At 49.7% G+C, this 25,636-nt stretch overlaps 2 protein-coding genes across 5 annotated transcripts; one reads left to right on the forward strand and one right to left on the reverse strand.

Annotated features, from left to right (window-relative positions):
* Nucleotides 1-199: 199 nt before the first annotated feature.
* L2HGDH (L-2-hydroxyglutarate dehydrogenase) lies at nucleotides 200-17,058 on the reverse strand. 2 transcript variants are annotated; one of them, XM_078608493.1, is made up of 11 exons: nucleotides 16,975-17,058; nucleotides 15,345-15,479; nucleotides 12,762-12,916; nucleotides 11,714-11,865; nucleotides 9,176-9,307; nucleotides 8,372-8,534; nucleotides 7,653-7,687; nucleotides 7,111-7,278; nucleotides 6,181-6,338; nucleotides 5,030-5,161; nucleotides 200-3,589 (listed from the first exon to the last, which is right to left on the reverse strand). In XM_078608493.1, exons 2-11 carry the CDS (start codon nucleotides 15,434-15,436, stop codon nucleotides 3,394-3,396), a joined length of 1,383 nt encoding a protein of 460 aa, XP_078464619.1. In that variant the 5' UTR covers nucleotides 15,437-15,479; nucleotides 16,975-17,058; the 3' UTR covers nucleotides 200-3,393. The 2 variants fall into 2 exon arrangements, with proteins under 2 accessions (XP_078464619.1, XP_078464618.1); XM_078608492.1 differs by having other exon boundaries at nucleotides 16,927-17,054.
* Nucleotides 17,059-17,281: 223 nt separating this feature from the next.
* On the forward strand, nucleotides 17,282-25,555 carry DMAC2L (distal membrane arm assembly component 2 like). Of its 3 annotated transcripts, none has more exons than XM_078608499.1 (5): nucleotides 17,282-17,395; nucleotides 20,569-20,703; nucleotides 22,778-22,986; nucleotides 23,744-23,915; nucleotides 24,844-25,555. In XM_078608499.1, the coding sequence occupies exons 2-5, from the start codon at nucleotides 20,579-20,581 to the stop codon at nucleotides 24,956-24,958; spliced, it is 621 nt and encodes a 206-aa protein (XP_078464625.1). In that variant the 5' UTR covers nucleotides 17,282-17,395; nucleotides 20,569-20,578; the 3' UTR covers nucleotides 24,959-25,555. The 3 variants fall into 3 exon arrangements, with proteins under 3 accessions (XP_078464625.1, XP_078464624.1, XP_078464626.1); XM_078608498.1 differs by having other exon boundaries at nucleotides 17,338-17,542; XM_078608500.1 differs by lacking the exon at nucleotides 17,282-17,395 and adding an exon at nucleotides 18,296-18,665.
* The last annotated feature ends 81 nt before the right edge of the window (nucleotides 25,556-25,636 follow it).

Consider the following 25,636-nt stretch of genomic DNA (forward strand, 5'->3'; position numbering starts at 1 on the left):
GTGGTACAACGCGCGTTAATCGGTGTAAAGTGAATGCATTTGGGGTTGCTACCTCTTGAGATACAAATAATCGGCGAGGTATCCCGGGACAAAGAATACTGTATCACACAATAGCAGGAGAGCGAGGGACTGCACGTACATGCATTGACGTGAGCGGTAAATCATAGTACTGTGTATTGCAAAAAAACCGGACATAAAACAAATCCAGGACTTTTAATGTCCCGGGGAAAGCTACATCAAAAATCAAGCGCAGACAAAATTGAACGTACATGCAAAGTCATCGGCAGATCCAAGAATCAACATCTCTCTTTGTCTTAGTGTATTTTGTATGTGTGTGCAAATGTTCATTTGGTAACACCCATGCATAGCAAAATCCCAAGTTCCCACGTCTCTGTTCAGAGATGATTTAAATAGATGAGGTCAGAGGGACCTCAACTGATTATGAAGAAAATACAAATGTGAGAGTGTGTTGGCAGCAGTGCATAAGCACACAAAAAAACCATTAACATTCCTTAAAAACCTGCATGTAAAGGCGATGTAACAAGCGACATTTTGGGCAATGGCCTTTCTTGATAGGAAATACGTCACCTGTTATATGTGTATATATTCTTAATTTTAGTGCATTTTTATCGACGAAATATTTTCAGTTTATGAGTATAACGACGGGAGGATCTGGCCGACTATATTGGTGACTGCACGGTCGAGCGGCTCCAAATGCATGGGGCCTTAGCGCCACCTGATGACTGACGCTGCAACACTGCAGCCCAGAGGTCGCAAACGGGTTTAGATTCCTTACCCGTACCCGGCCGCACCAGGGTCGCAAATGGGTACCCGTACCCAGCCGGGTACGGGTACCCGTTCCCTACCCGTACCCTACCCGAAATGAGTGACAAACGGTTACTCACCAGTGACTCACGGCCTACCCGTACCCGGCCGCACCAGGGTCGCAAACGGCTATCCGTACCCGGCCGGGTACGGGTAGGGTACGGGTATCGGGTACCCGGTTGCGACCTCTGCTTCAGCCTGGATGTTTTTCTGCCGCGTGTGCGTTCACTCAATTTGCAGGAGCCACCTCAATCAGCCAGATCATGGGGGGAGGGGTCACACGACCACACAACATTGTCAGTTGCGGGGCGTTGCTACGTCCTGTTGATCTGTACTGATCATTTCATTTAATCTATGTGGAGTGAAACTTGCCTGTTCCCAGGTCAAAACGAGAGGCTTTTAAAGTTTTAGGGATATTGCTGGTAAGGGATATTGCTGGTAACAGATAAAAGTAGCAGCCCTGCAATTGCTTGCTCACCTCACCGAGGTGGAAGGACCTCCGCTGAAGAGAGTTTTGAGAGCATCTCGCGAGAATGTATGGCCTACAATTTCACGCCAGACAGACGTCTTACAATCGGCAGTAATACTGTATGACAAATTAAGTTAACAACCCACACATTCCGCTTTGTCTGGAATGAGTGTACATTAACTATTAAGCCTAGCGACAGGTAAACAAATACGGCATTTAAAATGGCATTTTCTTGAAAGAAAAATCACCCGAATTTACATTACACATCGGCAGGTAACCTGCTCATTGCATACAAATTCATTTACATTCAACATTTGTAAAATCTGCAGCCCTTAAATTCTTAGCTCTATAACTTTTCTGTGCATTTGAGCTGAACCAAAGGCCCTGCACATTTTAAACATTCGCTCAGTAGCAGCCCAGGTTTGTGCAAACAACATCACAATAATTTTAACTTGCAATGCACTGGCTCGCTATCAAAGCCCGAGGACAACTAGGAACCACAGACAAGCGAGAAATGCAGCCGATGCAGTGAGCCGGTGCAAAATTTCCCCCAAGCTCTACCGGTCCTCGATATATCATTACACACAAAGTGCATGCCAGCAATGAACCACGACGCCTTGCCAATCTGGTCAAGGAGCATAAACCATCACACAGACTCTGGTCATCCGCACGGCGGTTTTTGGCTAACCACCGAACAAAGACGGTCACCGGATCACGCGCTTTCAGATGCGCTTCTGCGGCCGTCCGGAACGCTCTTCCTTGCAATATTAGGAAGCCACTGGAGCTATGCACTTTTACATTATCTGGATTGAAAATGTATTTCTTTAGAGCTGCTTTTTGTGTTTAGTTTGTTGTCTTTCCCCCGCACCACCGAGTAGCGCGACTGGCTACGTACCTACGGTGCGTAAGAAGTTCAACATACATGCATACATGTGAAGGAGCAAACGGGCCAACACTATATCCCGTACAGATGGAACAGGTCGATTCCATATTTACTGTATCGCCTTCTGACGAGCCAGGATATGGCTCCTCCACTGTGCCCATGTGAAGGGAGTTTCAGAACCATTTTTGCGATCCAACAACCCTCGCCTGCACAGCGCTGGATTGCAGGGTTGCATAGACACCATCGCCCAGCTAAGAGAGCACTTAAAGCACCTGTCAACTTCCTGAGATAGGTAAAAGTCCACCAGGACTACACCCGTGATTCAAAGACTTAGAACAAAACCCAGAGTGGAAGACTATGGAATAAAAAACAAACAGCAACATTCAGAAGCACTGGTAGAGCACTGGTGGCGTTGAGGTTACACGTGGGCCTAAAGCCACGGTCCCACATATGTCTGATCGATTTCCTCTCGAAATCGCAAAACGAAATTAGCCTCCAACTGCTTTGTCCACATCTGAGCAAGTCATTGCGCAACAACAAAATTAAGCTGGACAGTAATAACCAAATGTGTCACATGAAATATCTCGCAACAAATCACTGAGTCGATCAATGCCTGAGAGTCCATCCTTTCTATGAGCAACCGGTTGTGCAACTGCTCACAACTGCTTGCCGAGACGTCCACATACCAGAAATTCAATTGCCTGTAAGCAAGTTGCGCGCAATTTATCGCTCCAGGTGTGGACTCGACGCTGCCCTCCTTCCCTGCCGCCAGAGGGCCGGCTACTCCCAGCCTACTCGGAGATAATGGAGCAGATGACAAATATGGATGTGTGAGGGAGGTGACAGGACATTCAAGTAACGATGACACACGTTAAACAAATACGGGGCACGCCAGGATCACACAGCCATTTTTCTGTTCCGATGGGTTTTTTTTTCTGTTCTCATCGTTTACAGATTTGATTGAACACCAGCATTACCAAGCGAGACTATTTCAACTACGGCAAAGGAGATTAATAGTCTGGAAATTTCCACCCCCACAGCCACAATAGGCTTAAGCAGGCACATAACGCTGTTTCCTCTGCGCTCCCTTGGATTAGCCCGCGCCTACTTAATCCCATCGCGATGGCGGAGGCGTCTTGAGACTTCCGATGACAAACTCGGCGAGCGGCGATCGTCGGCACCACCATCACTGGCGGCGGCGGCGGCGGTGACGACGTCAAAGCTGGAAGCGCTGCTTGACCTCGTCGGCGATCATGCGGGCGATGGACAGCGAGGAGGTGGCGGCGGGGGAGGGGGCGTTGCGAACGTGCATCACGCGGCTGCCCAGCGACCCCTGACCCCCGTCGAACACGAAGTCGTCCACCAGGTTGCCGTCGCGGTCCAGTGCCTGGGCGCGCACCCCCGACGGGCCCCTGCGGGGTAGAAGCGACGGTTGCCATCGTGCCGTCACCTTAAACGTCATCACCATCATCACCGTCATCACCGTCATCACCGTCACTCCCGCCATCTCGTCACTGTCTTCATTTATTATCAGCATCATATTCGTCGTTTAAATTATCATCATCATCGTCGTCGTAGTCATTCATCGTTATCATTACCACCAATGTCATCATCATCACAATCTGAGTCGTCTCATTTGAATAATCAGAATCTTTATTTGTCTTGGAGGAATCTGATGAGCTCCGAAGCTCTTTTTCACGGATTTACAGTCGGGGCAGGTCAGCTGAGTTACATATTCGTCATCACACAAATGCCATTTTGTCAATCCACAGCTGGATGAGGGCCTCTCCACGCCGTGTGAGTCGCGGGCGGTTAGTCGACCGTACTTAACCCGTTGCTGGTGAGCGCTGGTTGAAGTGTCTCACAATCCGGGGAATATGGAAAAGGCAGATGGGGCAATCGTGTCGAATACGGCTGGGTAATTGAGGTTCAATGCCGCAAAAACTAGGTCACGACACTGGCACATATTTTATAGAACCTTGATATTCAACAGCTGTAATGGCAAAGGAAAAATTTACAAATTCTGAAAGCGAATTGTGGATGCAGGAAAATACACAAAAAGTTAATGCATCGGCAATTCTTAATGGCTAACAACAAAAACACTTGTCTTGTGAATAAGTGTCAATCCACTCACTCGGGTCAATGTTCCAACCGAGTGGGTCAAAGTAGTGGGTCAGTGAAGTCAGCCGTGACGCCTTCCCTGCATTTGGTCGAAAACCGAGATGAATTTTGGGGTAGAGTGGTGATGCTGCGGTTAGCGAGGCTGCGTTGGCTGGGTCATGCAGCCCGCATGTGCTGCCCTCTGCTGTACCACAGGTGGCTGAAATGGATCTCAGGAGCAGCTCTTTGAAATCCGCTTTCTTGAGCCGTTCGCGAACGCGAGGGCTCGCAATGCTCTGCGAGGCATCCGGATGGATACTTGGTCAAATGTGTGTATGTATGTTGAACTTATTTCGCACCGTACGTAGCCAACCGTGCTAATCAGAGGATCGTGTCATCGGTGATGTGACACCGAGGGCACGATCAGGATAAAATTGTATGACAAGTTTACGGAATAAATATGTTTTTCAGCGTACGTACGCACGCATGTCAGAATCAGAATATGTATTCATACTGGAGGAATCCGATGAGCTTCAAAACTCTTTTTCACAGGTGTCCATGTGTACCAGAGGTCGCAATCGGGTACCCGATACCCGTACCCTACCCGAGACCCGGCTACCCGTACCTGGCCGGGTACGGGTACCCGTTTGCGACCCTGGTGCGGCCGAGTACGAGTACGGGTACGGGTAAAGAATCAAAACCCGTTTGCGACCTCTGATGTGTACGCACTTGTGCGAGTCGGAGACACTCACCGTGTCACGTCGGCGAGCGTTATCTCGGGGATGTATCTCTGCAGCAGCTTCACCTGCGATCCGATGAAGATGCTCCGATACATCTCGCTCATCCCCATCGAGATGTTACGCAGCACCAGCTTCTGCAGTCCCCTGTAACACACGTCGGACGCGGCCAGCGCCCGTGGCTTCTCCATAACTGCCAACCTCACAGACAATTTAAGTGTTTCAGTGTCGGCGCTGCACTTTCATTCCTGGCGAATCAAGAAAATCGACCCAATCTATGGTGCATTTTTGGCAGTCGTTGATTCTTAATGACCCTTTGTCAATTCACGTGGGTTGTTTGACCACGCTTCACCACGAATCTCATACAGGTCGCCACACTCATAGCGCAGCGTGCTAACCACTCCGCCACCGCTCCACCCACACTCTTATTCCACTGCTTTCCAGACATTCATGTCACTACGTTATAGACATTACTGTTTCAGTCAAAGCACAGATACATGTGCAACGCTATTGTAAATCCGCCGCCGGATGAGGCCTCACCAAAGCGGTGCGGGACGTGGGGATTATCTGACCATACTTTACCGCGCCAGTTAGCGCGGGTTGGTGAAGGCAATATACTGGTTGAGGGTGGGAGGAGCCAAGGTAGACCCTGAATATTATTTAATATAATATTCAGGGCCCTGAATATTATTTAATATAATATTCAGGGCCTACCTTGGCTCCTCCCACCCTCAAGCAGTATATATACAAGGACTGTTTTCTTGGAATTTCTCTTACTTGATACAGCTATCGTGCTGTGACGGTTCCACCTGAATACGGAAGCTTGTGTTGCCTCCGAAACGTCGTGATTTTTATTTTATTTTTATTTTACTTTTATAAATTTTAGTTTAAATTTTTTACCTACGTGACTTTACCGAAAAAACCCAAGAATATGAATCCTTGCAGTCACGAAAGCTTCGAATCTAGAATGAAGGCAATATATTTTGGGTTGCTGGTAAGACTGGAGCAGTCCTTGTGACAGGCCCGCAAGAGCAGCCACATCCATCGGGAGGCGCACACGAAACGTGACGCGCCGGGCGCGACAAACATTTTTCCGGGTCGTCCACTCGGACGGACCCTGCTGGGACGAAGCCGTGCCCACGGACGTGTGCGGGGGGGGGCGGCACCTAAAGAAGATGGCGTCGAGGAAGTCGCGGGCGCTGAAGTCGAGGAGGCGGTAGCCCTCGCGCTTGAAGGCCAGCACGGCGTTGGGGCCCAGCCAGATGCTGCCGTCCATCCTCGGGGTGAAGTGCACGCCCAGGAAGGGGAACCTGGGGTCGGGGACCTGCACGGCCGCAACGCAGGATAATGGTGCCCTCTCCTGGTCACGAGATGCTCCAGAGAGTAAGAACGCAACCCTCAAAACTTTGGGGGGGTCATTTCGCGTTGTGTGTTCTAATTGTGATTGTGAATGTGCAACAGAATGAATGCGTCATTAGCCATGCTCCTAGCCCGACTTGGCCCCGAGCCAGATTCGTGAGGCCAGCGTAGCGCGGTTTGGTTTTGGCTCGGCATGGGAAATATCCGACGGAAAACCACTTGTAGCATCAGAGGGTTTCTCCTGGCTCGGTTAAGCCAGAAAGACTGTTGTTAGTTACATGGTTTCGTATACTTCTCTTGCGCTCTCCCGCGATTAAGAATCTTCATTCATTTTTGTAACGTCATCTCAATTCCCTCTCTGGCCTGCGGAATTCTACGCCCATTCGAATCCCTTTTCCTCAAACTCTCTACACGTGCATGATTGCTCCTATTTGTGCAGCGAACTTGTAAGTGGTTGCACGAGCAGAGTTTATCAACTCCACAGTTCATCTTTCCATGATTGCCAAACCGCCAGGTGCCCGCAAAGTGCAATGGCTTCGAATCCATACGAAAATAAAATATTGGTAATGAAAAGCAGAGTTGAGCAATGTCAATTTAGACATTTAATAAATCCAAGTTGTGCTGCATCGTAGTGCTTGGCACGCGATGACCGGCTTACAATGCATCTCATCCAAAGAAATAGAAAGGGCACCCCCAGTGGCAGCTGCCCGTGGTAGCAGGGGTGCGTGGCTGCTCACGGGGTAGATGTTGCCCTTGACGAGGTAGGTCTTGTCGGGTTTCAGCACCAGGTAGTCCCCGCGGAACGGCACGATGCGAGGCTCCGAGCTGCAGCCGGAGAGGCGCGACAGACGGTCGGAGTGGAGGCCGCCGCACGTCAGCACGAACCGGCAGCGCACTTCCTCCCCCTGTTGCACACGCGCACGCACGCACAAAGACCCCCTGTAAAGCCTTAACGGACCGTTGGCTACGTACGGTGCGAAAGAAGTTCAACATACATACGGGGCATGTTCTGTTTGCGAGCACTTATGAAGGCCGGCACGGCACACGAGGGGGTGGGTGGACAGCACCACGCCCGGCCGTCTTTGTCTCCCCAGTGGCGATGTTTACACACCTCATTTCAACCTTGCCTGCATCGTGTGGTGGAGGTTTCCTAACGTCACAAATTTGGTCTGATCGTTACGTAAGTGGCCTAAGCCAAAAATCTATTATGAATCCCAATATTGTGTTGCGAAAAGCTACACGTGAAGTCGATGGTATCAATTTTAGAATGAACTCTGACCTTTTTTCCAGTCACCGTGATTGGGTATTTCATTCCTGCAAAAAACAAACAAAAAATAACGTTTCGCATCAACGGAACTGTCCGTCAAAATACAACGCAACAAATGCACCGATTAAAATCGGTTCTGAAGAGCTCACGATACGTGCATCGAATTGCGTGCGTAAGAATCGCTGATTTACTATTCGCATAGGTTTATACGAATGGGTGAATGCGACACTTGCAGCCACGAGCGGCCGCTATATTTAGTGCAATGTAAAAAAAAAATGCTTCTGGAAATGAACCTTGACCCTCAATGGAGACAATTCATTAAATTACTACGAGGGGCGGGGGCATTTGAAGCTTTACACCTCTGACACAAGTGGTGATATACAATTACATACATGCAACCAAATAACGTGTGACATAGATGATCAGTGTGGTCATGTAGTTGACCATTGTGGTCATGCATGGTAAAACAACCCCCACGACCTGCACGGTGTAAGGAAGGCATTCGTCCAGCAGTTGAATGACAGAAGTCTCGAATATAGCGGCCAACTGCCACTACCGATCCGATGGCATCGGCTCATTCGCGGGCGCTCGCCGCATAGTCACACCGCATCACCGCGACAGATGGCGACGGGCTTGGGGAGGCCTTCATCCAGCGGTGGATCGGTCAGGGCTGATGTCGATGCTGTTGCCGACGACGACGATGATGAAAGCACAACAAACAACTCTCATACCCTCCGCGCCGCCCGCGGCTCCCTCGGCCGTCTCGCGAAACCCGGACACGCAGAAGCCCGTGCGGATCTCCCCGCCCATCTCCACGAAGTCGCGGCCGTAGCTGCGGGCGACCTCGGCCCAGTCGACGATCCCCGTGTAGGGAGAGTCCAGGGCTTTGATTCCCTGAGCCGATAAAAACCGCGCGGTCACGGGCGAATGACCCCGAGCCTCGGAATCGAACCTCGACGCTGAACCCCGTGTGGGTAACTTCGCAGGTCGGCCCAGGTTTCGCCCCGGGACAAGGAAAGAGGCTTGGACGTCGCGCAGCGGTGGCGCGTTTGCTGCTCGTTCCAGCGGGTTTGGGGGTTCGAGTCCAGAGGTTAATACCGCGGTCGTATTCCCCACAAATACCGCCCCGCGGTCTGATTCACGGTGAACGTTAAAGATCCCGTGATGTTGATCGAAAGGGGGTCGGGCCGTGCGTGGTGACACCCGAATTTTCCAAATTTGAAATAACTACCCGCAAATTACATCAGTGGGTGCACGCACACAGCAACATCGCCCCCCGATACTGACAAACTACCGCAGGCCGTGCCTGTGAAACGTAGCGCCTCTACGATAGCCTTAGCGCTATGGCAAGGTATGGCGCGAGTACAAAACGTGCCGATGAAATTATTTGAATCGGGGCCTTGCTGCAAGAGCCCGGAGCCACGCGGCACGGGCCAGCGAAGGCCTCGTAGCCCAGCGGTCGCGGGAACGCAGCGACGGATATGCATTTGAAACTGACCCAGGGAGTGTGACCCAGGGGGCGGGCTCCCCCCTACCTTGCAGTGGGGCTCCCTCTCCCGGATCTCCTGCTCGCCGACCAAGCGCAGGTCACGCACGTTGTTCTGCAGCCCCCGCGCGTAGAGGTCGTCCAGGCGGGGCAGCTCCTCCCGATCGACCGCGACGATCAGCTGAGAAGAAACCAGCGTGCCGCCGCGATCGAACGCGTATCGTTTTTAGTCGAGGGGTCGGCAATAATAGGATAAAAAAAATTGCACGAAATCGGCAAGGGATAAATAAATACACAGATCGACGTTCGGAGAGCCGCAATGCATGTGAATAACATCACGAAGCGGCGCTTACAAGTGCCGCGTGCGGCTCCGGAGTTGCGGTATTAAATCGCAACCGAATGAAAGGCACGCCACGTGTTTCTCTGCAGCCTGGCACGCGCGGGCACATCCCCCAACTGATGCCGACCCCTGGTTTAGTCGGTCAGCAGGTAGCGTGTAACGGGGTAAGGGGAAGGGTACTCTCGCCTCTTCCAAGACATACGGTAGGCATGGAAACGAGGCCCGAATGCCTTCCAGCAGGGCTCTCTAGAGCTCCCTCTAGTGGAGGCACCCTCTGGCAGCAGCGGTGTGAGCAAGACATCGCAGGGCCGAATCTTTACACTTCTGCCACTCCTTCTCTAACCCCGCCCATCTTCCTTCTCTAACCCCGCCCACTTACCCTTGGGCTGCATCCATGTGAGGCCTATGTAACACCCTGCTTCAGCAGCTCTCTTTGCTATATTTTTTCACCTGAGGACGATTGCTTGTGTTGCGATCGAAACGTCGTGATTTTTTATTCTTTTTATACCTCCGTGACTTTACCGAAAGACCCAAAGAGTATGAATTCCTGCAGTCACGAACGCTTTAAGTCAAGAAGATTTATAACAGGCGACGGTTTCGGGCAATGGCCCTTCTTCATAGCTATTATAATTGCTACGTCATCAACAAAATGGTGACACGATTAATATTTTCTCCGTTCATTTCTCCAGGTCAACTTTAGGAACAACTTTTAAAGTCGCTGCGAATTACTTCCCAAGCGTCTCGCCTCGACTGACTCCACTGCAAATGCGTACGCCGATACTCTCTTCGTGCAACGTCAGTGGAGCTGTACTATTTAATTACATCTACCTCGGTCATTAAATCACAACGGAATGAAATTCTAGATTTGAAGCTTTCGTGACTGCAAGGTATCATATTCTTAGGTTTTTTCGGTAAAGTCACGTAGGTAAAACATCAAAATTAATGAAAATAATTTATTTTATTTTCATTAATTTTGATGTTTTACCTACGTGACTTATTTTATTTTCATTAATTTTGATGTTTTACCTACGTGACTTTACCGAAAAAACCTAAGAAAACGGAATGAAAGTTACTCTCTGTGTTTCTCTGCAGCCCAGCATGCGCGGGCACATCCCAGCTGACGCCGCTGCTGCAGACGCAAGTCCCAAGGCGAACGACCCTCCCCTTGCACCGACTGGATTAACGACTTGCACTGCCAAGCGCTAGGCCGAAACCCAAGCCGCCCACTATTAGTCGTTTAACTGCCGTGTTGTCTCACTGCACGTACAGTAATAACTCGCTATTGCCGCGGTGATGCCCGATTCAAAAATGCGAAGGTGGGCATCATCACAACCGTGCACTCCGCTATTCCCGACGCAATTATCCGGCTCCACCGCCTCAATATAGAATAATGGTTGTTGCTCTACATCAACAACAAACTTACCAAGCTGTGCTCGTAACGATTCCACCTTTGTAACGAGCGTAGCTGCGGGAACGCGTCATCTTGTGTGGATTTTTAAAGCTCCGTACAGCGACCGCGTTATGTCCGTGAGCCGGCGTATAACGATCGTACGCACTGCCACATATCCTATCATCGTTCGTTTCTTTACAGCATACACCGTGCTCCACAAGTGAATGGTGTAACACCCGATCACCAGTGCGTAATGATTTCATTTTGAATTTGACCAGGAGACCTGTGCAAACGCAGTGATGCATCATTGTGCTCATGTGTTTCTATAAAGGCCTTGTTAACTTCTCTCTTCCGGATCCGGAAGTGGTTCGTTATAACAAGGTAACACTGTGTGTGTATATATAAGTGGGGAGCAGTGGTTAGTGCGCTGCGCTACGAACCGGGCGACCCGAGTATGATTCCCGCTCACAGACAACGCCAGTTACGATTATCTGAACCAGTCCTGAGCCTCCCTTAGCTCGACTCAGCCTCAAATGAGTAACTGCTATGATGTGTCATCATTTCACGAGGGAGGCAAAGGTGGCCGGGCGTGGTGCTGGCCACCCACGGCTTTCATCGGTGCTCGCTAGCAACACTTACCCCAACAGTCTGTTGAGGCTGTACGGGAGAATCTGTGTATCTTTGTTGTATAGATACACACGTACAGCCCATTTGTCAATCCATTTGTCAACCGACTATCCATCGGAAGAGATTGACGTGTCGCGGTGCGTTGCCACGCGCTGCCACGCGTCACGTGATCTGGGGATCAGATCGGTGACCCCCCCCCCCAACCTCCGGATCCGCAGCCTCCTCCTGACCTTTCCGCAGCGCTTGTAGGGGATGCCCTTCTTGTCACAGTACTCGTAGGCAAGGTCCGCGCCCTGCACGCACAGCTTCGCCTTCAGCGAGCCCGGCTTGTAGTAAATGCCGCTGTGGATCACTCCGCTGTTGTGGCCGCTCTGGTGGCTGGCTGCACGCACAGACATGTACAAGAGCGGACAAGGATCTCCCCCTCTGACCGTGGGAGCGAGTGCTGTTAGCAGGCACCCATTGAGGCCGGCATGGTACTTTTAAGGAGGCATTGAGATGATTTCGATTTTTTTTGCTGCTATAAATTTCCACGTGATAAGCCACTTTGTTCAGATATAAGTTCATACCTCAGTGGGCTTCACGTGGTAAGATAAAAATTAAGTTGATTTTATTTGTATATTTTTAAGTCATTTATTTACCTTTGCATTCCTATCGCGTTTGTGTATTGTTTGCTGTTGTAACGTTCGTACAGGTCCATACTGGACATGTGAGAAAGAGCTTTCTAGCTCGTCGGATTCCTCCAATATGAATATTCTGATTCGGATGTGGCCAGCACCATGCCCGACCACCTTTGTCTCCCCAGTACTGATATTTACAACACTGCACCCAAGACTTGGTGAGATATCCAGCACTGTTATTGATCTCGAGTGGAATTGAACTCGGGGTCGGCAGGTTTGTATCACTGCGCATTAACCACTATGCTACCACTTCCAATGTATGCTATCACACACACACAAAAGACAAAGATCCCCCGTATAACCGTAGCAGACTTTCGAGGCAAGTGCTGTTTGCGAGCAGCTATGAAGATCGGCACGGCACACAAGGTGGATGGCCGGCACCACGCCGGGCCACCTTTGTCGACTGAGTGGCGATGTTTACACACGGCACCGCCACCGCCGCCGCCAGCGATGTTGGTACTCGTTTCAGGCCAAGCCAACTTGTGGGTGGCCCGAGACCGGTTGAGATAATCGTCACCAGTGTTGGCCGTGAGCGGCAATCTCGGGCTGGTATCGCAGCGCACACACTCGGTAGCGGCCGGATGGCCCTGTGGCTCACCGACAGCTCTCTCCTTCTCCAGGATGATGAAGGAGAGGCTCGGGTGGCGCAGGAGCAGCTCCCGCGCCGAGGCCAGCCCCACGATGCCACCGCCGACAACCGCCACGTCGTACGACGCCGGCGTGGCCGTCGCGCACGATGCATCCGCGCCACCGCTGCCGCCCCCACGCGAAGAGAAAGGCAGAAGTGGGTCGTGCGGGCGAGTCGATCGGCAGGTCGCCAGCGGCAAGGCGAAGCGTGGGTACACCCAACCTCTGGCTAAAGACGTCTGGCCACCGTGGAAGAGTCGGCCGACTTACAACGGGGCTCTCTAGGGCTCCGTCGAGTGCAGGACCTTCTGCCAGAAATGGTGCCAGCATTGCTGTCGGGGAAAGTGCTGTTGAGCGAGCAGCTATTACGTCTGGCACGGCACACGAGGCAGTGGTGTGGTCAGCACCACGCCCGGCTGTTTATGTCTACTCATTGCTGATGGTTACACCCTCGCCAGGTACATATTTAAGGTGGAGTTGATCTAGGGGAGGGAAGGCCCGGACCGGTTGAGATATTATCAAAAAGCACTTATGTTATCCATGGCTTGGAATTCAACTTAGGTCGCTGGGATCATAATGCAGTGGGCAAACCATTGCACAACAGCCCCCCCACCACCCATTACATATGAAATCACTTTAAAAATATATATAGGACAGCACAACAGCTGAAAATAACACAGCATACATATGTTTATATATGAACCCAGTGGAGCTTATGACCAAATCACCCAGAATGCACCAAATCTCATCAGAACTCGGTGGCTAGGCAGGGTTGAGCCTGGATGCTTGGATGGGCGACCACAATGCATAACAGGTGTTATAGGCTGCAAAGCTACGTCGACAGCAGTGCGGCAAAATTCAATTTTTGCGCCGTTATGCCCCCTCATCTACGCTCTCTGCTATTCACCAACCGGAATTGACCAACGTGGTGAAGTATGGTCAACTAACCCACACAACCTGCACGGGGTGGAAGAAGCCCTCATCCAGCAGTGGACTTACAAAAGCGTTGAACATGTGCGTGAACGCAGTGGTTTATGCTTGTTCTGTACATCTAAACCAAGAGGTCCCTTGACTTCAGCAAACAAGTTGCACGCAACCGCAAGCAACCGATCGCTTGTTGATGTGCTACAAAGAAGGGCCATTGCCCGAAAAGTCACCAATTGCAAATATTTGTTTCTTCATTCAAGGCAATGTTGTTAATGACGTGGTGGAGCCGGCTTAAGGCTGCTTCGCATGTGTTCATGAGACCGGTCTAAACCAAGGTTCGCATGAAAGTCTGACTGACTGGCACAGCAAGTCTTAACTGGACGCCCCAACTGTGGGTTCTGTCTCGACCTGTTTGCCAGGGCGGTCTTGCCGGGCGAGAACACACGCTGGCTTGGCGCATTCAAGCAAACCGCACAAAAATAATATAATAATAATAAATGTTCCAATAAAGTTTGAAACGCAGATGAGCTATGGGAACTGCGTCTATTAGAAATGTACAATTACTGTACAGTTTTTTACATCACGCAGCAGTATAAATAGGCACGCCACTGTAAGTCCATCAGCAGATCGCGTTTGGTGGGGATAAAGTGTCAGGATTCCATCGTCTTAATCTTAATTAAGCAAGTCTTAACTGGGGCGTCCAGTTAAGACTTGCTGTCTTCCAAGACGGCTGGCCAGGGTGGAAGAGTAGACCAAATACCACCTAGGAGCTCGCTCGATGCTTTGAGGCGTGAGCAAGCAATTGCAGGGCTGAATTTTGACCTTGTAAATTTATAACGCCAACAACCTTTGACCAAATCATCTGGATTACATCTAATGTCATCAGATATGGGAAGCTCAGCGGGACTGGACCTAGACATCGCTTGGAGCAATAATTATCTTTGTTGGCGTCCTCGAGGCAATGGTGGAAACCACATTCTAATCGCAGAAACCAAATCCATCCACAGCACAACCAAGCACTGTCGAAAGTTCTACTCCGGTCAAATTTATATTCATGCCATTAAGTTGAATATAAAGGAGTACTGCACTGTACTCTTTACCCGAGACACACTTTCTCTCACAGGGAGCAATTGCAATTCAGCAGAAAAAGAAACGACTCTCATACTTTCAGCAATGTTTCACCACTGAACCGAATGTCCTAAATATATTAGATTTTTAAGCAGAGAGATATCGTTAACAGCTCCTCGTCTATCCGCCGCTGGATGAAGGCCTACTTCACGTCGTGTTTGTCGTTTTCAGCTCACTGCAGGCTGGTAGGACGATGGGAGGGTTGGGTGACACAGGACCGGTTGAGCTTTGACTCGCCACCGATGTCAGCCTGTGACCTCGAGAATCCAAATTCAGGACATCTGGTTGTAATGTGGTGCAGTGCGCTAACCGCTGCACCACCGCTCCACTACGAGTCCGGCCAACCTGCGTTCAAATTCCAGGCCACGGCCACGAACATCATTGGCGATTCATATCTGAACCAGTCCCGCTCTTCCACTGCGCCCCTCGCCAACGTGGTCAAGTGTGGTCAAACGGCTCTCATAATCGACAACGCCGCGGAGAGAGTGATTTGCCGCACCTGTGCCGGGCCCTGGATTCCACCGTCGGCCACCCCCGGGGCACCCGTGCGGGCCCAGACAGCCGCAGGAGTCGCAGCGCCGACGCCATCATCCACGGGCACGAGGCGAGGGGCAACGCGGCAGGGCTTCGGATCCTGGCGTGGGGGCATCACACGCGGGGTGAGGAATGGACAGGTAGAGGCAGACAGGTAGAGGTCATAATAAAGGTTTTTGGGTTAGATCGCGTTATTTATAAATGTGTCATAACCTTCCACCTCCCGACACGGCCAAACAGTAAAAAAGTGTCACGTTTACAAAGGACAAATAGTTTACTACTTTAGCCCACCGGTGTGTTGAAGAGTGAATCAACATCATATAAATTTGAGTACGACGTTTCGCTGGTAATTACATCCAGCTTCATCGGGCAATTTGTCAGAGGTCACCAGCTACGTGGATGGGAGAGAAGACTGCTTCGCTAACTCGTGTGGGAAATGCGTGGACAGGTGATGAGAATTTGGCCTGGTGAACAGGTGAGGTGGTGAGCACGTGGACGGAGAGGTGAGGGCACCTGGGTGAGTGCATAGGGTGAGAAGATTGATGAGCTCAGTCACAGGTGAGTGGAGAGGTGAGACACCAACTCTTTCACGGAATGGTCGTGAGTGCAGACCCCCCCAGGTGAAAGAGCGTCTGTACGAATTCTCGAGCGAATGGGTGGACAGGTGAGTGGCTAGGTAAGTGGCGAGGTGAGGCTATTGATGAGCGCACAGGTGAGAAGACCGATGAGTTCAGAGGTGAGCAAATGAACGGATGGGCGAGTCTAATCTCAGGTGTGAGCAGGTGAGCTTTAGCAGGTGACATCACAGGTGAGTCGGTGAGCTTTGAGGTGAGCGGATGACCTCGCGATTGAGCTCACAGGTGAACAGAGAGACCAGGAGAGGTGAGTAGACTCGGTGAGAGGAGAGATCATTTCACGTGCGAGCGAGCTTGCAGGCAAGTGGGTGAACACGCAGGTGGGTGGGTGAGCTCACGAATGTTGAGATGATATACTGCGGGCAAGCGGGTGAACTCACGGCTGAGTGGGTGAACTCACGGGTGAACTGACGGGTGAGTGGGTGAACTGACGGGTGAGTGGGTGAACTGACGGGTGAGTGGGTGAACTGGCGGGTGAGTGGGTGAACTGATGGGTGAGTGGGTGAACTGACGGGTGAGTGGGTGAACTGACGGGTGAGTGGGTGAACTGATGGGTGAGTGGGTGAACTGGCGGGTGAGTAGGTGAACTGGCGGGTGAGTGGGTGAACTGATGGGTGAGTGGGTGAACTGGCGGGTGAGTGGGTGAACTGACGGGTGAGTGGATGAACTGATGGGTGAGTGGATGAACTGACGGGTGAGTGGGTGAACTGATGGGTGAGTGGATGAACTGATGGGTGAGTGGGTGAACTGGCGGGTGAGTGGGTGAACTGACGGGTGAGTGGATGAACTGATGGGTGAGTGGATGAACTGACGGGTGAGTAGGTGAACTGATGGGTGAGTGGATGAACTGATGGGTGAGTGGGTGAACTGACGGGTGAGTGGGTGAACTGAGGGGTAAGTGGACGAACTCACGGGTGAGAGCTCACGGATGAGAGCTGACGGGTGAGTGGACCAACTCACAGGTGAGAGCTGACGGGAGTGAATTCGTGGTCGGTCTCTCTGCGAAACGCCCTCTGACCACCGAGCCAACGCGCAAACCACGCGCGCTCACATTCCGTAGACCGCATGCGCCGCGCGGGGCGCTCCCTCCCGCACGCGATTGGCCGATACCCTCCGTCTCGTCGCGCGCCCGTCGACCAATCAACGGCGCCCGTTGCTTATTCGGACTGGGGAAAATAATCGTGACATCGCTAAATTAGGTCACGCCTCCTACGTTGCGTTCTAATTCGAAGTGAGAAGCGCCTTGGAGGCATCAATGACATTGCGACGGCGGCGACGGTCGCACCGTGGCGGCTCTGAGGGCATCTCATCAACGCGAAAGTTGACTCTGTGGTAACGAATACGCCAGTATCGACAACATTGAGGGAGCTGCGTTTTCTCGGTAGTTGTTTTGGTTGAATGATCGCGCTGTTGTTAATAATTTGACAAATGTGTTCGACTATGAGCTTTATTTGATAATATGGTGATGTATCTTTCTTTTTGGGTGCGTACATTTTAACTTGGCTTTTGTAAACTCTAAAACCGAGAGGTGAGTGAACACAAACTCAAAAAACATTCGTGTGGCCCTGTAGGCGACGTTTCGGGCGACAGGCCTTTCTTCCGTCGACGCTACGAGTCGTTCGCGTTAATATCGTCCAGTGTGTTTGGCAGTCAGTGGCTTGCGTCAACGCATCCAACAGTGAGACGCGACGCGAGCCTTGGTTGTGTGCTGTGGATGGACTGGCTTCCACCATGGGAACGTGGAATTTCCACCGTAGCGACAGAGACGCTCGCCACCGCACGTTTTGAGTGGGGGTAACACCACGGGACGTTTCGTCAAGCCCACTGGCTGCGTGAGGGCATCGCACCCGTCTGTGTGCGGGTCGTGTGGGTTTAAACCAAACCAAACTAAACTCGTGCGTATTTTATTGTTTTGTTTCCCATGGTAAGGCCCACTGAACAACGGAGCTCTAATTCTAGATTTGAAGCTTTCGTGACTGCAATGATTCATATTCTCAGGTTTTTTCGGTAAAGTCACGTAGGTAAAACATTAAAAGTAATGAAAGTAAAATAAAACAAAATAAAAATAAAATTCACGACGTTTCGGAGGCAACACAAGTCTCCGTCATCAGGTGGGACCGTCACAGCCAGATTAGCTGCATCAAGTGAAGCAATGATTCAAGATGTAATCCCTTATAAGCAAGTTGAAGGGGGGGAGGAGAGGGGGGGGGAGTTCATCAGAATGTGGTAGCCAATGAATGGAACGTATCGGGAGGGAGGGGGGTGGGAGGGGGAGGGAGCCAACAAAACATTTGGCGACGGCTTGGACGCGGCTGCTGCGCACGCCAACACAATGGGCAGAGAGGGGGGAGGGGAGGTCTGATACACATGATAGAACAAAGGAACGAAAATGCCCATGTTTATACCAATGCAGGCTGAAAAATGAAGAGAGTACTGTTAGAAAATAACTGGGGATGTTAACACTCGGTGAAGTAAATTAAAATAGTGCCTGTCAGATAAGATGGTCCAAAAAGTGAGCACAAGTCAGATCTGAAACACGGCAGAACTGATTCTTCGGCCGTTGCCGATCATTGCTACAACTCGGCGGGCTCTCATGAAATTGTCTTTTCCGAGACCAAGGTTCTCTGCAAGCCTCCTGGCTACCATCAAAGGTTTGTACACGAAGCCATACAAATATACAAACACAGACATAATTTCAACCGTGATGATGGGTACAAACTCAGTAATCACTGGAAAGATGTTATTAACCACGCAAAAAAGACTTAATTACACTTTTTGGACCATCTTATCTGACAGGCACTATTTTAATTTACTTCACCGAGTGTTAACATCCCCAGTTATTTTCTAACAGTACTCTTCATTTTTCAGCCTGCATTGGTATAAACATGGGCATTTTCGTTCCTTTGTTCTATCATGTGTATCAGACCTCCCCTCCCCCCTCTCTGCCCATTGTGTTGGCGTGCGCAGCAGCCGCGTCCAAGCCGTCGCCAAATGTTTTGTTGGCTCCCTCCCCCTCCCACCCCCCTCCCTCCCGATACGTTCCATTCATTGGCTACCACATTCTGATGAACTCCCCCCCCCCTCTCCTCCCCCCCTTCAACTTGCTTATAAGGGATTACATCTTGAATCATTGCTTCACTTGATGCAGCTAATCTGGCTGTGACGGTCCCACCTGATGACGGAGACTTGTGTTGCCTCCGAAACGTCGTGAATTTTATTTTTGTTTTGTTTTATTTTACTTTCATTACTTTTAATGTTTTACCTACGTGACTTTACCGAAAAAACCTGAGAAAACGGAGCTCTATTTTATTATCCTTAAGCGACCTGGCCACAAATGACTTATCTCCTGTAGACCAGGCGAGGTAGTTAACATCTCCTGTAGACCAGGCGAGGTAGTTAACATCTCCTGTAGACCAGGAGAGGTAGTTAACATCTCCTGTATACCAGGCGAGGTAGTTAACATCTCCTGTAGACCAGGCGAGGTAGTTAACATCTCCTGTAGACCAGGCGAGGTAGTTAACATATCCTGTAGACCAGGCGAGGTAGTTAACATCTCCTGTAGACCAGGCGAGGTAGTTAACATCTCCTGTAGACCAGGCGAGGTAGTTAACATCTCCTGTATACCAGGCGAGATAGTTAACATCTCCTGTAGACCAGGCGAGGTAGTTAACATCTCCTGTAGACCAGGAGAGGTAGTTAACATCTCCTGTAGACCAGGCGAGGTAGTTAACATCTCCCGTAGACCAGACGAGGTAGTTAACATCTCCTGTGTACCAGGCGAGGTAGTTAACATCTCCCGTAGACCAGGCGAGGTAGTTAACATCTCCTGTAGACCAGACGAGGCAGTTAACATCTCGTGTAGACCAGACGAGGTAGTTAACATCTCCTGTGTACCAGGCGAGGTAGTTAACATCTCGCCACCGCGACGCCCTATACTTCGCCACGCTGGTTGGTGAAGGCGGGCGGGGAGGATGGAATTTGGGAGCATGGAAGTACAGTACAACGGTTCATGTTGCTGGACTGCCCTCTGCCGCACACCACGTATACCCATGGCCATATATTAAAAATAATCATGGGTTTGTATTGTTTAAAAATAACCTCCCCCTTGTGTCTGTACAGCATCATACAAATGCAGTCGCATTTACATTTCATTTTGATCACGGTTGCGGAGCACAAGGCTAAAAGTCTAAAACTCCCAAGCGGCCAGTAACGAACAGCACTATTAAATGTGTTGGTGATATCCTGCTCAAATGAGCATTGAAGCGGTACTCATCCTTTGTACAGCCCTGAACCAGCGGTGGGAATTCCGCAATCCTTTGGCACGGATGAGTCTCCAAAGGACTGCTACCATTTTTGACTTCTCCACAAAGTGGTGCTCGTTTTTATCGGCCCCAGATGAATGATGGGCCAAGTGCACCAACAGCCAGTCTTTGATAACAGTTAATAGGTGTCTTGAATGGTGCAATTTTTATAATTACTTGGGGGAAATAGACGATGGAAATGATGTATACAGTTTTATGCAACTTGTGTTGAATTCTATATTTCCTCCCACAGGGCTGCTGTTATGAACGCGATTGCACAGAGGTTGGGCTGGGGTCTGCATGCGGCTGGAGCTCGACTGCGCCACCCCCTGGCCTCCCCCCCTGCCCGCCGTCACCTCTGGGCCTGGCTGAACGCGGTGTTCAACAAGTGAGAGTGGCACCAACCAGCAACTATGAGTCGATGACTCCCATCACCAGCCCTGGTCAATCCACTGCTGAACGAAGGCCTCCTTTAAGCTGCCCCCACCTCATGATTCTGCGATGTAATCCGAGTGGCACCTGCACACGAGCTTATTTCGTTCCTATTCTTTGGTTCTTTCGGTAAAGTCATGTAGATGGAAAATAAAATAAAAGTAATGAAAATAGAGTTTTTGGTTTTGACAAAAATTTTTTAATTAGCATTTATTATTCTTTTATTATTTTCCATCAACATGACTTTACCGAAAGAACCAAAGAATATAAATTCCTGCACAATGGCAGAGCCAGGATTTTTAGGTAGAGGGGGCAACCCCTCCAGCAATGAAAAAATGATAGAGGAGTTGTTAGTAAGGACTTGTCCCTTGTTTTTTATTCGACGCGTGTGCGGCGATGGCGCAGCCATCGATCGAGGGTCGAATTCGAACCGCGTTGTGTGATCGGCATCGCGCTCGCTGAAGGTGTTGATGCCTTCAGGGAAGTCGTGTACTGTATACGCAACTGCGCACAATTCTGAGTCACTTATAACTGCTTTGCCGTTACTTATTTCCAATTATGGACTCTAGACTATTGTCCTATCATCTCATAGAGTCCCTGGCACATATTAATATGCTACACAGTGGCAGTGGGGGTCGCAAAATACCGATTTATTACTAATAAACCCCAATGATCCGATCGTAATTAGAGATTTATATCGGATCATTGGGGGGCACGTGCCACTCCTCCCCCCCCCCCCGACTGGCTCCGCCAGTGTTCCTGCAGTCATGAAAGTTTGAAGTAAAAATGTGTTTTGTTCAGTTTCTTCACAGTGGACATCCTCCCAGACGCGTTTCATTTTTTGGCTGCCACTCAGTCATTTGTTGTTGAACATCGGCCATGATCCCTTCTAGCCATGATGTGGCCTGTTCAGTCCCATGTTTCACAATGGGCATCGCCTTGCATTTGTCCTCCCGATTCACATGCTCCTCTTTGTGTCTCTCAATGTGACGCAAAACGCTGCACAACCACGACCTAGCATTTACCCTGATCATGGACCTAATCGTGACATGACCATAACTGTAAGCTAACATTTACCCGAGTCGCGATCGTAACATTGTCAAAAAGGTTGAGGTGCCTGGGAGGCAGAAGTACGGCCGTGGCTTCTTGAGGTTACCTGCGCTGAGATTGGAGTGTTATTCCTGAGCAAGTGTGCGTTTTCTCAAGGTACCTCAGTTGCCTCCTACTTAATAAACACTTATGAATAGTATTGTCAATTATCCCAATGCAGGACCCTCCTGGAGAGTCATTGAGTTTCAGTGAGGATTTCCTGGGTAAACAGAATTGTTTGTATGTAGGGAAGAGAGAGGCAGCTCCAGATATTTAGTTTTTTTTTTATTCCGAGAATCTTCCTATCCCTACATCACCATCATACATCTGTGGTAAGGCTACACTTAGTCGGTTGTTTGCAAATTGAAATCCGAGTTGACGATAGACTTATTCCGACACCTCTGACGTTCTGCGGGGGAAGTCAACAGCGGTGTTCCTACGGATAGACTGACCCCCACCAGAGAAAGGTGTAGTTTTCCACCACTTGCTTCGGGCCGCCTTTGGAGATGAACGCCACCCAACCCCAGTTTGATCAGAGACACACTTTAACTTTGACATTTCCTTGAAAGTGAATGGAAAATCACAGGACGTTTTTTAATGCTGTCCAACTCGGGTTGAAAGCGTTAACGCATTGATTGGCTCTGTCCGTCCGTCATTCTCTGTAGTGGGAAGTCAATAAAACTCGTAAGGATGATCCAAAATGTCTGACAGTTCAGCGTGAAGTTGTTTTGCTGATAGGGACTTACTCTCGAAGACCGGCCTAATTGATAAAAGGGTTGCTCAGAACTTTTCGCTCAAGGCGATGCGGTCACTTGCTTCCCCATGATATCAATACACTTAACGTCATCTCACAATGTCATACACGTAGAGAAAATCGTTCAGGAATCCATGCCGTATGCATGACTTGTCTCCTTGTTTGTTTTCTTTTACGCTCGGGTCAGGGTGGATCATGAGCGAATCCTGGAGGCGGGTCCCGACCGCGCCGCCTCCGAGTGGCTCCTGCGGTGTGGCGCTCACGTGCGCTACCGCGACTCGGAGCGCTGGCAGCAGGACTACAACGGGCTTCCGGCGGGAACGCGTGACCGGTACCGCATCGAAGCCATCAACGCCACCGACTCCTGCATCATGGAGACTGGCTTCGACTACCTGGGTGCGTGCTGCCTCTGCTTTGAATATGGCTAATCATTGTTTTGAAATATATATTTGGTCTTTTTTACCACAATTTTTGCCTTTGCTATCAGCATCATGTTGAGACAGAATATATATTGAGACGTCTCGCAGGGCAATGCAATAATTTTATTAAACAATGGCCCATAGAAGCAGATATCACAGCACTATCTCCGAATTCCCGTCATGTGACCCCTAGTTCACACAATAGGGGGCAACACTTCACAAGACTTCTGCCCCAGAGCTGGAATTTAGCCAGAATTATGTTTTTTGTGCAGTCATTGGTGACCGAGTTGTCTGTATCGTGTGATTCCATCCATTATTCTCAAGAGGAAAAAAAAATCCTTAACACATTGCAAATAAAACATTCTAAACAGTCAATTCACTCCACGTATCGGGTCCATACAAATACGTTCCAAATCGACGAATCAAAACTCAACTACAGTAAAATCTTGGATTGCGAGTAACTTGGTCTGCGAGTGTTTTGCAAGACGAGCAATTTTTTAAAGTAAATATTAATTTGATAAACGAGCGAGGTCTTGCAATACGACTAGCACGCTTTGTCTGCCAAGCGTCACGTGATCACAACTGATATACAAGTGCTTTGATATACGAGTGCTTTGGATTACAAGCACGTTTCCGGAACGAATTATGCTCGCAATCCAAGGTTTTACTGCATTACCAATCACAGTGAGCACCGTGAAAGCTTGCAGCGTCACGTGCCCTGTTTGTTCGTGCAGACGGCCTGCAGCACGTGCAGCAAATCCACCTGGAGCGCTGCGTCTACATCGGCGACTCGACGCTGGAGCGCCTGAGCCACACTGACAGCCTGGTGGCCTCCCTGCGCGACCTGCGGGTCGTGTCGTGCGGGAACGTCTCAGACCTCGGGGTCACCTCCCTGCAGGGGCTCCGGTGAGCGTGCTCACACGGGAAGGGGGGAGATGCTCGCACTCCCGCGCCGTTCGCAAATTATTTATTTTTATTTTCTTGCTGTGGATTTCACTCCTGATGATGATTGCTCGTGTTGCAGTCGAAACGTTGTAAGAATTTTACTGATTATATTTGTATTATTTTATTATTTCCCTTCTACGTGACTTTACCGAAAGAACCAAGAATATGAATTCCTGCAGTCACGAAAGCTTTAAATCAAAATTCAGGCTGTGCTGGTCGCTTTGATAGGTGGATGCCCTGGGATTCTTTGGTGAAATGGGCCCTGGCCCCCATGTTGATGCCCTGGGCTTTGTTTGGTGCTCCTCTGGCTGTCCGTGGTGCTCGTTGTTGTTGGTACTGGGCCCGCCATTTGTTTCCATGTACCAGCCATCCCTTACCCTTCTTGCAAACCTAACATTTAATTTGTTCATGTTTTTGCGTGTGTAAATGTGTATTTTAATTTATATTCTTTGGGTTGTAATGGATTCTGGTGGTTCCTATCACCATTAGAGGTGCTACTATTCATCATAACACTTAAAAAATATATATATATTTTAATGAAATTGTGACCCTGATTTGTGACGGTTGAATTGAAAAGGTGGTGGATGACTCCACTCCTGGAGTAGGGCATCATGGTACAGTTGCGTTGGTGTTACCATTCATGTGATTGTGTTGTATGAACGATCATATTGAATAGTAACGTGCGAATTGAGTACTGAGCATGCAAGCATTGCTTTTTCTGAACGAAGATATTTCGTACCATACTATTCTCTCTCTCGGACTCCCTTACAAAGAGACCTTTGTCTCATCGGGCTCTCAAATAGTTAGGTATGAAGCTCGTGCATTTATGCACATATTGAATGTTCAGCGAAAGGAAAGAAAACAGTGCCCTCTGTATTCCGTGCACCAGGAACCTGCAGACCCTGCTGCTGAGAGACCTCCCTGCTGTGAAAAACAAAGACAGCACCGTGGAGATCCTGCAAAAGTCCCTGCCAGCCTGCGTCATCACCGTCGACTTGCCCTGACTCTCCTTTTAAGCGTTGTTTGGATTAGCCCTCGTTAGGGATCACCCCACAGCCGCTTCTCAAGCTCGACAGAGGAGTGTGCCAGAACCGTGGCAAGGTACGGTGGGTGATGGGGAGGTTAGGGGCTCGTGACTTGGCAGCAGCAGTTGAACGAAAACCGTTTTCCTTTTGCGTGTTGAGACGTTGAGAATTACAAATGAGTTGTGCAGCGAAACGATTGAGAAAGGTTGAGCTGATACAGTAAAACTCTAAAGAAAAGCGGCACGGATTAACTGGTACAGGCATTGCTTAGCTGCACATGTGGTCGACTAATAATTATCTGCACTTTATACCCGACTTATTAAACGGTCGGACCCTGGCTGTTCTATGATCGTTACTTTACACGCTCCAGTTTGCATTATTCATAAATCCGTCAGCGACGTAAACTTGCAATTCTCTCATTAGTTTTGGTTGATCACCCGGTGCGATCTGTTTGTGTGGAAAAGTTATGGGCTCAGCTGGAGATAAAATGAGCTAAGGTTGTGAAACGCGCAGTGTGTGTTTAGAAGCATTGGAAATAAATTAATGTGCAGGGCGTGAGTGTTTTACAAAAACAGACGGGTGCGTCCAAGTCTCTTGTGTCAGCACTGTCATGAACTGCATTGATTTGTTTGGGGTACAAGTTAACCTTGGGAGCTT

The sequence above is a fragment of the Lampetra planeri genome, chromosome 30 (genome assembly GCF_965212315.1).
Source record: "Lampetra planeri chromosome 30, kcLamPlan1.2.h2, whole genome shotgun sequence".
NCBI lineage: Eukaryota > Metazoa > Chordata > Hyperoartia > Petromyzontiformes > Petromyzontidae > Lampetra > Lampetra planeri.